The sequence below is a fragment of the Mustela lutreola genome, chromosome 4 (assembly GCF_030435805.1).
Source record: "Mustela lutreola isolate mMusLut2 chromosome 4, mMusLut2.pri, whole genome shotgun sequence".
NCBI lineage: Eukaryota > Metazoa > Chordata > Mammalia > Carnivora > Mustelidae > Mustela > Mustela lutreola.
In genome coordinates, this window is record NC_081293.1 from 26,044,482 (window position 1) to 26,060,726 (window position 16,245).

Here is a 16,245-nt window from a genome sequence, read left to right on the forward strand (position 1 = left end):
AAGGCTTTTTTAGTGAGAGGAGAGCAGAAGAGGAAGAAAGAGGGTCTCGACCCAGCCACTCATCTTCACAGACCTGTTTCTTGCTCCTACTTCCCTCCACCCCCATAACCTTAGAGGAATTCAAGACCAGTGAAAGGGAGCCTGCGAAGTCATTTCTGCATGACTCCAGAGTCACCAGCTGCATGATCCTGCTCTTGGACACCTCCATGCCCAACAAAGTCTTTGAGGGCCTTCCCCCATCCTGGCTCCTTCTCGGCAGAGGAGTCCAACCCACCCCTCTGCCAGGGCCCCAGGCTGGCCTCTCCCCTACTCCAGGCATCCAAAAAGGAGCACAAGATCCAGGCACTTCTGCAAATATGTTTAATGCACTTAGATTACACAGAGGAAGAGGGAGCAAGAAGGAAACGACATCTAAGTGAGTCACCCAAAAATTCTTACAAAAGTCCCAGGCTAGCTGCAACCCCTAGGAACCGAGTCGCCGTCGACATTAGAAACTAATATAAAATTTTACAAAAGACTGCTCATTGCAGCATTCAGTTACTTGTACAAAAGGAGAGCTCTCTCTACAGGGCTCCCAACTTGTAACAGGGACCCAGGCACCCCACCTCGTGTGGGGTACCCACCTCGTGTGGGGTACCCAGAAGCCAGAGAGGAAAGACACTGCATAAAAAAATACAGTCAAGGGAGTTCTCTACTGGTCTGCCCCATAGGGGCACCAACCTTTGGGGTTTCTTTCCCTGCTCTCATCTCAATCTCAAAACCCAGTCCCAGGACCCTGTGTACATTTTTAAAAATGCTCTAGCCCTTTAGACTTTCCCCAAGGCTTCTGAGTCCTGCCCGAAGCCTTGCCTTTGCAAGAGGAAGAGAAAGGCAGGAAGAGGCACCAGTTCCCTGGCCAGACCTGAGACCTTGCACAAGCCGCTCTGCCCCTCAGAATGACAGCTGGGTCTGCAGTCTTCCTGCAGCCCACACTGGACCTGAGGAGTCCGAGAGTCTGCCATGTGTATGCACGGGGGGAGCCCCTTCCTCCCAGAGCCTGAGCCACAGGGACCTAGAGGGAGGGGGCAGGACTGGGCAAGCCAAAGAGAAGCCACAAGGAAGAGGCAGATTTAGGAGGGAGATGTACCTCCCCAGCTCACTATGTCAGGGCTCCCAGAGCACTGCAGGGAGGGAAGTGGTACATTTAGTGAGTACTCACTGGTGTGCCAAGTGCTGTGCCAGGCACATTATGGGGTTGGCCTCACTTGGTCCTCAGTGAGGGTCCCCTTCACCAGCCAGAAGCTCAGTGGAGAGCCCCCTCCCAGAGAAACCTCTGGAAGGCCTGGTGAGAGATGGTGGGTGCTCTGTGACGCGTCCAGAGCCAATGCACCATAGGGAGAGGAGAGGGAGTCCTGGCCCCAGCCAGACCTAGGAGGTTCCTGACATCACAGGGCAGCAAGGGGCCACAGGCTTCATGGGCTCACAGTCTCAGAGCTCACCTGCCTTCGGCCTGTCTGCCATACTAATGACTAAGCTTAGCTCAGAAGGTACCCTCCTCCCCATTAGTCAAACCAGGTAGGCAGAGGCAGGTCCCCAGAAAGAAAGAATCTGTGGCGAGGTGGGCCAGAGACAAGCGAACGGCACCTCTCCGGCCACGACACATTAGATGACAAGCGCTGCCACGGCAGGGAGATGCCATGGTGGGTGGCGGCCAGAACACGTCCTTTTGGAAAAGTCCTTGGAGCAAAAGGCACAGCTGCTATCAACACCAGGTCCAGAGGAGCTTCGATCTTAGTTGGTGGAGGCCCAGAACCTTGCTCTCCCAGTATGATCCACCTGGAAGCTCTGAGTTTGATGGTGTGAACTGGGCAACCCTGAGGGTTTGTGTGTAGAAGCGGCCAGAGCCTCGTGGCCCCTTGGAAGTCCAAATCTTGCTCCCTGGAGTGCCCAGTCTCTGCCCTCATGACCCTCTCACCAAGGGGTCCTTCACCCCATGGGCCACCTGTGGCACTGCTGTGGCACCTGTGTGTGCAGTCAGGAAGGCCCTGACAGCCCAAAGGACTTGGCTTTGGAAAGGCCTAAAAGGAGATCTTGAAACAGCAGTCCCTAGAGTCAGGGGTGAGAGGGCACAAAGCAGGTTTGCTGATTCCAGGTCAGGAGTGGCAGACAACCCCAGAGGAACCCCAAACCCATGGGCCAGAGATAGGTCTATTTTTGGGAGGAAAACCACGAGATCTGCAGTGGTGGGGTAAGAGACTGGGAGAGACCAGGATGCCGAAAAAGAGGTCTGGGGAATGACGTGGCGCATGGGGAATGAAAGACAAGAAACGGATGGACGCTGGGAGGCTGAGGGTGGCAGAAGGCAGTGCTTGCAAAATCAAAGTGAGGGACATGGTGAGAGGTTGATTTTTCCATTTTTAATATGCCAGAGTTCTGCAGCCTGGAGGCTGGGAGGCCCAGGGAGGAGGAAATGGAACAGAAGTGGTCAAAGAGCTGGAGACCTAGGCCCTGAGTGGCAGGTGGCGATGGTCTACGAGGTGCTGGGCCTCACCCTCTCTCAGGCAGGCCTGGTTGGGTGGACAAGGCCTGGAAGATGAGGCTGGGCTGCCAAGTCTCTGGGACCCTGGTGGTCCTTGAACTTTGCCAGGGGCTGAGTCCGTCTGAGAACCAGCGGTACCTCCTCCTGGCCCCAGTTGGCTAAACCAGGCTGAAGGCAGTATGAGGGCGTGGCTGGGCTCTCCCAGACCCCAGGCTCCACCAGGCCTGGCTGGGAAGAAATCCACCTTTCTGTGAAGCTGTCTCTGGGGCCCTGGGCTGGCAGGTGAATGGAACTCTGGCAGCTTCTCTGGTGGTGGCTCAGGGGGAGACCAGCCCAGGCCCTCGTCTGAGAATGAGAAAGTTCATCTGGGAATAAAGTTCTGTTTTAAAAAAACATTATATACACGGCTTCTGGACATCTCTGAAGACCAATAAAATACCATCCGGTTTCGACAAAATAAAATAAGGAGGAATAAAACCAAACACGATCAGAGGAATTGTTCCATGGCTAGAGGACCAGGCCTAGCACAGGCTTCCCACAGGAGAGCTGGGCCATGCACGCAGCGGCCACTCCACTCCCTCCTGCTGGCTTGCGTGGCAGGGGAGAGGTGAGAACGAGGCCTGTCTCCACCGAAGGGCACATTCAAGGTCCAGAGTCAAATCAAACCACAACAACCCGTGGCAGCAGCAGGAGGGGAAGGTTTGCGTTTGCCCACTCCCAGCCCAGGGAGGCTTGGCCGGCTGGGGGGGTGAGGCCCCTGAGCTGCAGGTGAGGTGGGGGGGCTGCGCAGTCCTCCTCACACGTGTCCTTTTATCTGTGGGAACCGCGTTTGCGCAGCTGTTACAGCGGAAGTCACCGGGGAGCTGCTGGGCTCGCCCTTGGCCCCTGCAGGGCCCAGCCCAGGCTAGTGCAGTGGGCTGTCGAACACCACGTCGGGCAGAATGGAGACTTTCAACTTCTTCTCAGGCCAGCTGTACTCTTTGGGAAGTTTGAACTGTGGAGGGAGCAAGCACAGAGCCAGAGCGCATGCGGTTAGCACCACTCCCTGCCTTCTGTCCCAACCACCCAAAGAGAGCCTGGGGCCGCACCCTGTCTCCCAGGTGCTGGGGCACAAATGGCTACCAGTTGCAAATGCTAGTCCCAGGTGGGAGGCTGGGGTTAAGCTGCGTGAGTTCGTGAGTTCGTGAGTTCGGTGACCCCTTCTTTCCCCTTGCCTTGCCAATAATTAACTGGGGTTGGAGGAGGCATGTTTTCTAACTCTTTCTTGACTCTGCTGACCTCCCTCCAGCTCACTTCCTTGGTTCTGCCTCCAGCCACAAGCATTTGAGGAATCTGCTCCCTGAGGCCCTGGGGCTGAGGGGTGGGGGGCCGGGGGGAGGGTGCAGATGCTACAGGGAAGTGGCTTGAGGTCTGGAACTCTGTGGTCCTATCCTGGCCATGGCTTTGCTTGCAGGGGCTGATGCAGAAGGACCCCAGAACCTGCCCTCTGTGGCCTTTGCCAAAGGGTCCAAAGGGAAGGAGGCCCTGGCTTGGCCTCGGTGGGAGGAGAGGAGCAAGACAAGGCTGGCCAGAGGGGATTTCTTGGGGCTGGTGCCTCCCCATCACACTCCCCTTTGTTCAAGCTCATCTGTTTCCCAAGGAGAGTGCAGGCTCTTTCTGCTCAGAGTCCTGTGTCTCAGGCTTCTGTCTGGAGTGTGGGACAGAGGCTGGTAGATTCGACTTCCTCTGGCACACAGCTGGTGTGCTCACTAGATGCTCACTGCCTTGAAAACAGGTCTGCCTTTTACGATTCCTACTGTCCCAGGGTTAGGTGAGAAGTCAGATCGGGCTAGAAAGGAAGGAAGGACAGGGCCCTAGGCCTGCCTAGAGCTGGGACTGGAAGTGGACAGGCCTGATACTTCCTGGCCGGCCCCCACTCCCTCCCTCTGATGGGGGACTTATCCAAGCCAAGACCAAAGTGGAGAGCGGGGCTGGGTGTGGGGACAGCCTCTGGACAGAGAAGAAGAAGAAGAAGAAGAAGAAAGTCATTTTTAGTGACCTACTTTCCTAAGCTCCCCCTGGCTCCTGTCCCTCCTGCCTGGACGGTCCCCCTCCTACCTCCTCAACACCCAAGCTCAAAGCAGCGGCCTGGCACACTACCGTCCCAGTGCGTCGCGGCCGGCCTCTCCGGAAGCACTTCTGGGCAGCTGGCTCTGGGCTGACTGAATAGAAGCCAGGCCTCAGGGACCAGTGACTCGCGGGGTTGATTGGCTTGCACGGACCAAGGACTTGGTGGCTCTGGAATACGTATCAGTGAGTTAACTTCTCAAGCCACATCCCAGAGGACAGAGGCGACCTCAGGGTCTGAGGAGCTGCCGTCCACCTGGAGATGTGGACAGGACAGGCTCATTCTGCGTGCTCTCCTCCACCGGGTGGGTGTTGGAGGCCACCGTGTCCCGGCTGATGTGGCCCAGGGAGCCCTGGCAGCTGGATGCTCCAGGCCTGGCTGAAAGCTAGCTCCTACATGGCCTCCCTCTGGCTTGAAAGGCTGGCCCCTGGGAGGTGAAGGAGCTCTTCCCCAAACACGCTTCCCGGCAGAAAGGGCTATGGAAGGGTCTGTCTCTGCCACAGGCAGGGAAGGGCCCAGAAGAGCTCTCCAGAGGCCTGGCGAGGTTGCTAATGTTCCACTAACCTATGGGGCATTGAGGCCAGGAAGGCTCAGATCCCACTTGGGTGCTGCTTAGGAGGAGGCCAGGGGGAGGGGAAGGGACTTTCCAGGATGAGGTAAGTCCCTGCAAATGAGGATGCCAGGAACAAGGAAGAAAAACAAAGGGGATTATGGGCTCCATTCCTGTACCCCACATGGGTAGCCAAGGAAGGCATAAGCACCCCCCTGGCCGGCCAGCTCCTCCAGCTGGAAGAGGCAGACCAAGAGGGGAGAGCTCATGGCTGGAGACTCGAGAAAGGAGGCAGGCTCCTGGGTGGCCTGAGGCGAGAGCAGGAGTCCCTTACTGCCCACCAGAACTCCCCAGTGGAATGTTCTCTGGCAGTGGGCGTGGGATTTCTGTTCAGAACCTGCCAGGCAACAGCAGGGGCTGGGGAAGAACTACCAGCCCATAGGCCCTGGCTGCCTCTTCAGTGAGGTTCTCAGGAGCCGCTAGTTCAGACAATTGTCTTTATGACAGCTGGCCTGAGAGGTGCGGGGGGCGGTGGCGGCTGGGGAACCAGAAACAAAGCTGTTTAACACCTACAGGGTCTCCTCTCCAGCCCTTCCCCACACCTTGGAGACTGACAGACCGAAAGACACACACGGGCTCCTGGAGACTGGAGGCCACTGTTAGAATGAAACAGGCTTACTTCCTCTGGAGAAGTCAAATCTTCCAAGTCCTCCAGCATTTTCTCTACAAACTCTTCAGTCAACAGAATCTGGGAAGAAGGCACAAGACAAGCATTTCTTATTATTTTTTAATACATGGTCTTTTTGCCAACTGCCAAGCCACAAATCCTTCCAGCGATGAAGAAGCGGTGAGCCTATTCTAGGGACAGAGGGCAGTGCTGGAAGCCTATCCCAGACCAGTGTTCTCCATGCCCCCCACCCCACCTGCCTGCAATCCCGAAGGGACCAGGGCAGGGAAGGAAGGGGGTCAGAGGATGATGGGGAAGCAAGGCGGGAATATCTGGAAAGAGAGCAGTGCTGGTCCCCTGTAGGGCTATGGGCCAGGGAAGTGTGGGCCTCCCGCATGCTGCAGTGCAGGAAAGAGGCAACGGAGAAGTGGGTGGCTGGGTGAGAGCAGTCACCAACATCCTCCGGGCCCCACCAGGCTCCCATGTTCCCCCTCATTCCCGACTTGGTAGGACAAAAGGAATCTGTTTGGATTTGGAATACAAGCCTTGTCTGGAATCTGGATGTGCCCCTGAAGGTACATCCAAGAATGTCTGAGCTGGAGAATTTGGAGACTGTGCACCGCTCTCTCTCATTTTACAGCAGAAAAGGGGCTCTCAGGTCCCGTTTCCATCTGTAGTCTCCACAGTTTCTCAAGCCGGAAGCTCCCAAACCCCTGTGCTGCTGACCCCATTCAGCCACTGAGTTCTTCACAACTTCCTCTGAGAAACCTCTTCTCCAGGTCACCTCTCAGTTGTCCCACTTCGCTGTTCTAGTCTGACGCCTTGTCACTTCCTGCTTTGAGGCCCGGGATGGCCTGACCCCACTGTTCAGTGAGCACAAGCCCCACCCTCACAGGCCTTCCTCAACCTGATGGGCCATCTTCCCAGCTGGCTCCTCTGCTCAGGCTGGCTCTGCAGAGTCAGGCCAAGCTCACACCAGGCCTGCACCACACCGGACCCAGGCTGAGGATGTCTCTCCTCTTCCCAATCCGACCCTTCCCTCCACTCTTCCTGTGCTGGCCCATGGAGCCTCCTGGCCTCGGCACCAGACCCTTCCAGAGCCCCAGGCTGTGGCCCCAGCTGCCTCTGCTTTGCCTCCTCCAGCAAACTTTGACTACCCTGGGTGAGGCACAGAGAAAGATGGAGAATGGGGTGAAGACCAAGGTGAGTGACTCCTCTGAGGGAAAACCCTCTAGAAGGATCCAGAAAGTACTCCTTAGGTTTCCCCTGGGAGTTGTCCACTCTCGTAAGTGGAGTCTACATATATCTGGAATATAGCCAGCTTGGGAGAGGAAGTGGAATGGCCTGGGAGAGCAGAAGAGCAACAAGTGGGGGTGGGGTTGCTGGGGACCACACAGGGTGGAGGACTCAGAAGGAAGTCGAAGGGGTGGAGGTGGGAGCAACGAATAAGAAGCCTGAGTGAGCCAACCTGAGCGCACATGTATCTTGTCTCCTTTAGTCTCCTTCCAGATGAGGAAACTGAGGTGCAGACAGGTTGTATAATGTGCCCTGTGTCACACGGGCTTGTGAGGAACTGAGAGAAGACCATATCCCAGTCCTATCTAGACTCTAAAGTAGCACCTCGCGTGTAGCTTCCACCTCCAGGTCTCTTCTCCTCACAGCCCTGATGCCTTTATTCACTCTTCCGCTCATCTGTCCACTGATCTACCCAATTCCGTAGCACTCCCCAGGTGCCTTGGCTGGGCCCGGCCCTGGGTGGTGCCCCCAGGGACACAGGCATGAAAGCCGTCCATGCTCTACCTGGACACGTACCCTCTCTTGGTTGACAGGGAGCCAAAGGACGTCTCCTTCCCAGGCTGCAAGCCCAGAGCTATTTTGCTGCAAGTCAGCAGCAAAATAACTCTGACTACTGGCCCCCATCTCACCACAGTTTTTTTTTTTTTTTTTTTTCTATTTCAGGAGCTCAGGCCTTCAGTGAGGACAGAGACAAGATTTAGACAGGCAAAGTCAGTCCAGGGAATGCCAACCTGAGGTGGCCCCTCCTACCCCCATGCTTCCTCCAAGTGCCCCAAAGTGGCACTGGGTGACCCTTCTTCCGGACTCCAGTGACTCTTGCCCCATCACACCCCAGTCTTCCACTGCCAGAGCCCTGGCTCCTCCTCTTACCCCAGGGATCCCCCTCCAACCCCCCACAGTCCCGTTTCCCTACCAGTTATCACCAGTCTGCTGGAGCAGTACAAAAGTCACATTCATATTTTTGGCATTTCCGGGGCTTGTTGCCATCTCTGCAAATGCTAGCACAAACACAAGCATACCTAAAACCCAATGATATGACAATGGCTCCAGTCTGGGCCAGGCCGCGCTGATTTCTAACCCACAAATAATTTGGAGGGAGGAACTTTCTGCCAGGAAGGTAAATAGGCCTGGGACTGGAGTGCTGGGACTGAGGTGGAGGGGAGGGTTCACAGGGACCATGACCACCCCATGAGACCCCTGAGCGCTGTTTTCCAGCAAGAGGCAAGATGACCCCACCAAGGCAGAGCTCAGTCCCAAGCCAGTTCCTCCGAAGGAGGTCTGCACTAGGTAGAGAGAGGGTGCCTTATGCCTTATGGCTGTGAGCAGAACTGCTACCAGTGCGTACCATCTGTGTGTGGACTTGTTTTATCCTCAGCTGGGGGAGGGGATGGCAAGACCAGGAAAGGGGACAAACCCTGGTTGCTCCTCAATTTCCACTTTTGGTGACTTGCTGGTTCCCGCTGGAAACTTCACATTATTTTAAAAGAATTAAACAGAGAAAATTATACACAATATCTGCATGATATTAAGGGTGACATTCCCTGCAAAGAAACACGCCAGACTGTCATAGCTCCAGGCATCTAATTTAATTTCCTTTGGGAGTTAAACCTTAGAAGCTTGGATTGAACAAACAGGCCCTGTTCTTTGTGTATTTCAGACCTGGAGCTGAGAATGTTAACAGATCTTATCAACAGGACACTGGAGATAGACAACTGTGACGGGGCAGCTCCTGGGCGCTCTCTCGCGCAACAGACGCGCCGTTGTGATGCAACTGTGGGAAAAGTCGGGGCAGTCTGGGGCTTGAGGCGCTGGAAGCTCACTGGGTCCCCAGGGGGCTGCCTGGCTCTGCCACAAATAATAACAGGATGGCTACGATGCCAGTAGTAACGGTGACACTACTTCCAACAGAAGCAGCAGGAGCCTTCCCCATGTGCTGGGCACTGGGCTAAGGGCTCGAGCCGTACCATTTCACTGAGCCCTCCCGGCGGACCTGCCGAGGAGGTAGCTATCACTTCCATTTTTCAGACGGCAGGTGGTGTGAGGAGACAAGGCTCCTGGACTTTAAAACAGTGATCTGACCTCACTGTGGCAGAGGATTTTCCTGGGGTTTGGGGTAAACACCCCAATTCTAGAAGCCTTGTATACTCAGGGCTAACTCTTCTCTCTCCTCTGATGGGGGTGGTGAAGGTGACTTTGGCTTCTACCAATGGCCTGGAAGACCAGTCATCCCAACTCCAACCAGCCACCCAACTCCTCAAGACAAACAATGCCTCTCAGCTTAAGAGCGCTGGAACCCTGAGCACCACAGACGCCCAGCTGCTCAAAAACCAAGCTGGCCAGTTGGAAAGGAAGGCAAACCATGCCCAAAGATGGTGTCCCAGTGGGAAGAGTGAGACAAATTTCCGGGCCAGCTTAGTGGATGCATACATAAGGCAACAGTTACTCCAGCCCAGAAAACAGCAATAGAAATAACAGTAATAATACGGAAAATGACAAAAGCACTCAGTAATGTCTGCATTTACCAAGAGCTGGGCATAAAACACTTCTGTTTGTGCACAAACAGTCCTTGGAGGGAGGAGGCTCTCCAGTGAGCAGCAAACTCCGCTGGGAAGCTTCTGACACTATGGAGATGCCATCCAAACCTTCCGAATGGGAGTACCCTGGCAAGGCCAAGTCATCTGCATTTCTGAGGCACCCAGCAGATCATGGGATGGGGAATACTCAGGCTCACACAGTGGGTGTGGGTTTGGGCACAGGCGTAACGGGGCTGAGTTGGGGGCAGCAGCTTTGCCATCATCTACTTGGCCAAGCAGGGGTACAATGGACCTCTGCTCTCCACCCCCAACCTCTACTCTTGGTCAGAGAGAAGGCTTGGAATCAGACCAGGAGCCTTCCCCAAGGTGCTCATACCCGGTGTCTCAGGAACAGCCTGGTTGGTTGGTGATGAGGGAGTGTTGGCAACAAGCTCCCAATTCCCCAGGCCCCAGCAAGTTCCAGAAGGAACCCAAAAAGTGATCTTTAGTGGTGCCTGCCCTGGGCAGGCCCTGCTGTGCAGTGGGCAGGAGCCCAGCTGCTGCAGATCTGATTCCAGCATCTGTGGTTGGTGCTATTTCTGAGTCTGCAAACAGCACTGACAATGCCCACTCCTTCCCTCCATACGACAATCCACACTTTGTCCAGGGCCCTGTTTGCTCTTCGTGTTGACATGTTGTTCTTGCTTCCCCACAAGTCTGCCTTTCCTTTTCCTTCTCTTTCCTTCTTTCAGAGGTGGAAATGTGTTGTTTGCAAGGTAGGGCCTTCCAAGGAGCTGCTCCAGCGCCCATGATGGCCAAGGAGGAGGCAGGACGAGGATGCAGTCTGGATCTGTGTCCCACCACCCCCCCCGACTCCAAATGGCCAGACGAAAGCCAGAAAACAGTTTGGAGACCACCCCCCCACCCCAGGCTTGGGGACAGAGGTGTGTGTGGCACATGCTCATTTCCTGTTCTTGGTGGATGGTGAGAAGTCAGCTTTGGTGGCTAGAAGCAGGCTCAGACTCCTCCTGCTCTGGTTGCTGCTATGGCTGGCGAGGGCACAGTGGGCCATCACAGTCTTCTCCCCAGACACAGCGGGGGCTTTTAAACCCTAACTAGGGGTACCCTCAGACAATGAGGTCCCATGACAGCCTAAGCAAAGGTCTCCAGGGAGAACAGGTTGTGGCCAGCTTCCCCAGTGGAAGGAGAAGCAGGAGAGCACTGAAGAGGAACTGCTCAGGGCCTGGGCCTAGGACTGCCAAGTGTCTTGCACACAACATCCAAATGGGTGGACGGGGACAGGAGAAGGCGGGGACGTGTCCAGAGGACAGTGGTGAGTCAGCCACTGGGCTAGGACGAGAGCCCAGAAGTGATTCCGAAACTTGGCCTGGAGTGGTGAGTCCACTCAGGACAGCAGCTGGGCATCTTCTCCAGAGCCTGAAGCCTCCCATCGGGGCTGGGTGGGGAAAGGCTGGGGGTGGAGGGCGCCACCTGGGTGAGCTGTCAGACACCACACAGCTGAGAAAGCATTGCAGAGCTTAGAAAAATAGTCTCATATTCGGGCGATGTGACCCTCACGTGACCTCTGGGGCCGATTTCTCCCACTTCAGATCAACCCTGGCTGGGGATGGAGGCACGACTCAGCTCTGGGCCGGGCTCCTGCTCAGAAGACTAACAGCTCAGTGTTGACAGACTCAAGGGAGAGAGGCTTGTTAAAGCTACTGGGATGTGGAATGCTGGGGGAAGGTGTGCAAGAGAGGACGCTGGCAGGCCTCCCCCAGGAGCTGAAGACCATCGTGTAAAGCTCCGGAGTTGGCTGGCAGGCTTTACCATCTCCACGAGGATGAAAATAGCAGATGGGAGGGCAGATGGAGTCAAAGTGTTGACCTCTGGAAACTGGGAAGCCTATAGAATTAGAGCAGGATTCCTGCCTCTCCAGCTCCTCCAGGAAGCAGGGAGTGTCCACTGAGCTTGCCCTGGGGTTGCAGCCGGCCCTGCCTTTCTGTGTGCTGGGGCCTGGGTTTCCCTGGGGCTGGAGAGAAGGGGGGAGGGGAGGAGCAGCACCAAGAGAAGGTGGGTGTGGAGTGGCCCCACTCCACACCCTCCAGTGAGGTCCCAGATTCCCTCACCTTCTGCCGTTTTCTCTCAGCCTCTCCTCTGTCACTCTTCTCTCATGCAGGGTGTCTCTGCCGTGCCTTTTCCCCAAGAGATAACAGGCCCAGGCTGGTAGCCAGAACAAGGTGCCAAGGCTAAGAGCGAGGGCTTCCAAAGCCGTTGAGGCTGATGTAAGAAAGTCATCCCAGCCCCTCCCCATTCAGCTGGGATCAACAGGGAGCGTTCAAGTAGCAGCCAAGCAAACATAAGTCTGGAGCTCTTCACGTTCTTGGGCCTGCTGTATTCAGCTCCTTCCTACTCCTCTGTTCCCCTCAGGCCTGGTACCCAGGGCCCAGGGAGACACCCTTGATCCTGGGAGTATAAGCAAGAGATTCCTGAGGGGGTGGAGGGGAGGTCAGTCCCCTCCATGTTGGGGGACTCCTGGGGGCCCGGGGCCCTTGTTGTTCCAGTGGAGTGGCCCCTCCTTGGTACGTCCAGGCCTCCAAGATGTCCTGCAGACTCCTGGGGGACAAGTAGCCCCAGAGGGAGCCTTAGAGGCCCACAAGTAATTACAAGCCCAGGTTCCCACAAGCTATAGGGAGCTGCCTCTGACCACAGTGGCAAGACCCTAAAGGGGAAGGCGGGCTGGCAGTCAGAAGCAGAAAGTGCTGAGTGCTTTGGGGGCAGGGAGGAGGGCTGCTCTGAGTGTTGGCTGAGGACTGGCTGGGGGCAGAGGCAGAGGGTTTCCCAGGGCTCCTTGGAAAGGGCCTGAGAAACCCCTCAGTGAGAGGGTGCATGCTTGGGGGAACGGGGCCCCAGCCAGCCTTCCTGGGAGCTCCCCTGTGAGCTGGCCCGTGGTGGACCACACTAATGAGCCCATAACACAGGCCTTTGATTAAGCAGCTCCCAGCACAGCAACTTTATTGAAACAGCCGAGGCCTGAGGCTGGTTCCCACCGCTTTGGTTCCCTGGGCAACAGCGCATGGGAGGGGCCCTGCCCAGGGCTTCAGGAGCCCGAGGGGCTGCCCAAGGGTGACAGGAGTGGGCCTGGGAGCACAACGCCAGTGGCCTGGGATAAGGGGCTCTGGGACTGGGGTTGGATTCAGAACTCTGGGGGCATGGAGGGACAACATGACATCTGCCGAGTCTTCTGGGGGCCAGGGCTCCTGGGCTTCTGAGAATGGAGATGGTGAACACCCCTGCCTCAGGGCGGGAAGGAATTCCAAGGATGGCAAGACTCCAGGGACAGGCTCAGAGGTGAAGATGTAAGATGTAATGGGGGAGGGGGGAGTTTCTTCTTGAGTTTGGGGAGACCCTGGTCCCTACTTTCCCAGGAACATGGGCCAGAATCTTCAGTACACATTTCTGTGTATCTGAGGACATGCTATCTGAGGACACTTCTGAGACCTGTGAGCATAGTCACCTATTAGGAATGATGACCTGGGAACTCTACTCTCAGGGGATGCTGGATTCTCCCGCTGGGTCCCCACTTCCCCCTTCTTTACCAACTCTCCCCAGGTAAGAGGCAGCCCTCCTCCTCTCCACAGAAGCAGCCTGGCCTTCCTGGGACATGGCTGGGGCGGGTGGGGAGGCCTTTTCCACTTGCGCAGGGCTAGTTTCGAATGCTATGCTTCAGAGATTTTGCTACAGTAACTACCAAGCCCACATGGACAGAAATCTAATGTTACCAAGTGGGACTTTTAAAATGTATTTATAACTTTATGGTTCAAAGTAATTTTGTTATGAAACAATGTAATAACAGTGGAAAAAGGCAAGATAATTTATGGAACACAATATTGCTAAAGCACTAGCTTTCTACCTCGCTTAGTCTGAGGAGTTTGGTTGGTGTCCTTTGTTTGCTGTTTGTTTTAATTAAGGGTTAGTATTTTGGGGGGGAGGGGGGAAGAGGCCTGAAGGAGGAGTAATTCAGCTGCAAGCTCGCTCTCTCTCTCTCTCTCTCTCACACACACACACACACACACACATTACCAGTAAGTACGTTTCACAGACCCCCCACACTAGGCTAAACCCACAAACCAGCAGAATTCCCTTCTCCTCTACTATAACCTCCCCTCTACCACACCACAAACAAGCACAGCCAATTTCTGGATTAGGGTCAGATCCCCTTTCTTGATAACTCCTGAGAGAGAGAAGGTAGAGTGCTTTCCTCTCATACCCCCAACAAACAAAGAAGAAAGGATGTCATTCCCCTAATATGTCTGGGAGCACGCCGGACCAGCCAAATCCCCATTAGAGCCCTGGGACAGCGTGGGGGCTGGGGAGGAGGCCCATGGCTCTCAGGCCCCAGCACCCTGCCTGGCAGCAGCTCTGGAGCCGTGCTCCAGCCAGAAGAGCCAAGGAAGGACAAAGTGTTCTGGACAAGCCAGCAGGTTTCTGTGCCGAAAAGCTGGGTTTCCATTAGGAGGAATAGGAGAGCCATTAGATGCAGGGAGTGGGGAGGCTCTGTCTGCTGAGGCCTGCCCATCCCAGCCCTAATCCGGGCCCACACACCCATTTTCTAGGAATTCTGGTGGGATTTCCACAGAGCCACTTGAGACTGGCTTTCATCCTTCCTCCTCTCCCATTTCACCGTCAGGTGTCCTGGCCTTTGGTTCACCCAGGGTGCAGAAAGTCTCACATCTTTCAAATCTGGATTTCCCTGGCAAACCAATGGCCAGGGCCTAGACCATTATCCCTGGTGTCTCGGGTGATGGGGTGGGGGTTGGCCAGGAAGTGCTCCTAGAGCCAATGGGACAGGCAGCAGCAGCCACACTCCACACGGCTTCCCACTACCAGCCCCTCTGGAAGGGAGCCACCGAGAGCTGCCAAGGGAGGAGAGGGAGGAGGCGGGTGCGGGAAGAGCCCACGGAAAGAAGGTAGGGAGAAGAAAATGAGCCTTCTCACTTGTAACCAGGGTCCATGGGCTGCGTAAGGGTGCTCCTCAGTGGCAAAGGCGCCTTCCACTCCCGTGGAAACGAATGTGATGGCCATGTCACCTGTGATACTTTTATATGTAAAGTGCCGTCCATGCAGGAGCCTGCCCCTGGGGGTGGGAACACAGAGACTGTGAGCAGCAGGCCTGGCCAAGGGACAGCGTGTCTGGCAAATGCCCTCCTGCCTGCCCACCTGCCCACCAACAGGGGCCTGTAACTGGACATGCTCACTTCAGCACCTTCCCAGAGAAGCCTCGCCGGAGTTCACTACTGCCCCTGCTCCGAAGCGCTCAAGGCCAGCAGAGACATCAGATCAGCATTCAGGGGGCCTTTGGGAGGAGCGGAGGACACCTCCTGTGTCCCGGTGAGGAAACTGAGGCCAGAGAGGGCAGTTAGCAATGGGCACAAGGTCACCCTCACAACTAAAAGTGGGGTCATATCCCCTCTGTTTTGAGGGCAGCGGTGAAGTAGCATCTAAACAAATTCACCAAGCCCCTGGGAGGACGGCATAGTGCCTTCCCAGCACAACCCCTGTGTCCGCGCCAGTCTTCCACCTGCTCATGGGCTCTCTCACAAGGTCAAAATGGATAGCTCCAAGGCCACAAGCCCACCTCAAGACAGACAAATAAATAATAAAAATAGCAGTAGCAGTAATAATAGTAATAGTAATAGTAATAAAGGCTGATGCCAAATGGGGACACTCTGAGGGAGCCAAAAGAAGTGACTGTTAATCCCCAGTCTGGAAATACACCTGGGCGAAGGGCAGGCAGGGACAACCTGTGAGGCAGAGATGCACGTCAGCAAAGGAAGCCCAGCCTGCCCTTGGCTTTCCCAGGCTGCCTCAGATTAACCCTTCACCAGTCAAATGGTCCTGAGCTTGAGCCAGAGAGGGAGCTGGGGAGGAGATGGCTGGGGTCCTGGTGAGGGGGCCTTCCCTGCTTCCATTCATTCTGACCACTTACTATCTTTGCCCTGCTGCCCAGGGTGCCTGGCCAGTGCTGGTTAGCATCCAAACTCCTTCCTCAGGCTCTGAGGACCATGGGGAGGGACCGAACCAGGGCAACCCCCTTCTTCCTTGTCACTGTCATCTGGGTTTAGAGTTATTCTGGTCACCTCCCTGCTATAAAAGTGAGGGTGGAAACCCCAACGGCTCTGCAAGAAGCCAACGGAGCCGACTCGGCCCAGGGCAGCGTCCCCAAGCAGAGTGGGAATTCTGGCCACAGGGCTAGGATTCTGGCACTGCAGCCAGCAGCAGAAAGGACACAGCTGGGCTTCTCGGTCCCTCCAGGAGTCTGTTGTGCTGGCCATGGAGTTTGGAGAATGGAGTGTTTTGCACGGGAAAAGCAACGAGTAAAGAAAATAAGAGTCCAACCCACCAGAGCTGCTGCCCTGCCCCCCAGTGTGACCGACTCCAGCCTTGTGGGATGGCGGGGGCATCCAAGTTTGTCCGCTCTCCTAAGGGAGCGGCACCAAGGTCACCTCTCTGGACACACAGTGTTCCTCAGCTCAGTGGGGGCTATAGGCTGGCTCGAATCCACAGGATCCCCCCACAGGCCTAAGACAGAAC

At 55.8% G+C, this 16,245-nt stretch overlaps 1 protein-coding gene across 2 annotated transcripts in view; it reads right to left on the reverse strand.

The window, feature by feature from the left end:
- Nucleotides 1–346: 346 nt before the first annotated feature.
- SUFU (SUFU negative regulator of hedgehog signaling) overlaps nt 347–16,245 on the reverse strand; it is a 114,790-nt gene continuing 98,891 nt past the window's right edge. For both annotated transcript variants that reach the window (XM_059169065.1, XM_059169066.1), the window contains exons 10-12: nt 14,650–14,788; nt 5,855–5,923; nt 347–3,512 (exon numbers count right to left, since the gene is read on the reverse strand). In XM_059169065.1, coding sequence (XP_059025048.1) covers nt 3,423–3,512; nt 5,855–5,923; nt 14,650–14,788 — 298 coding nt within the window. In that variant the 3' untranslated portion in view covers nt 347–3,422. The remainder of the gene's footprint in view (nt 3,513–5,854; nt 5,924–14,649; nt 14,789–16,245) is intronic.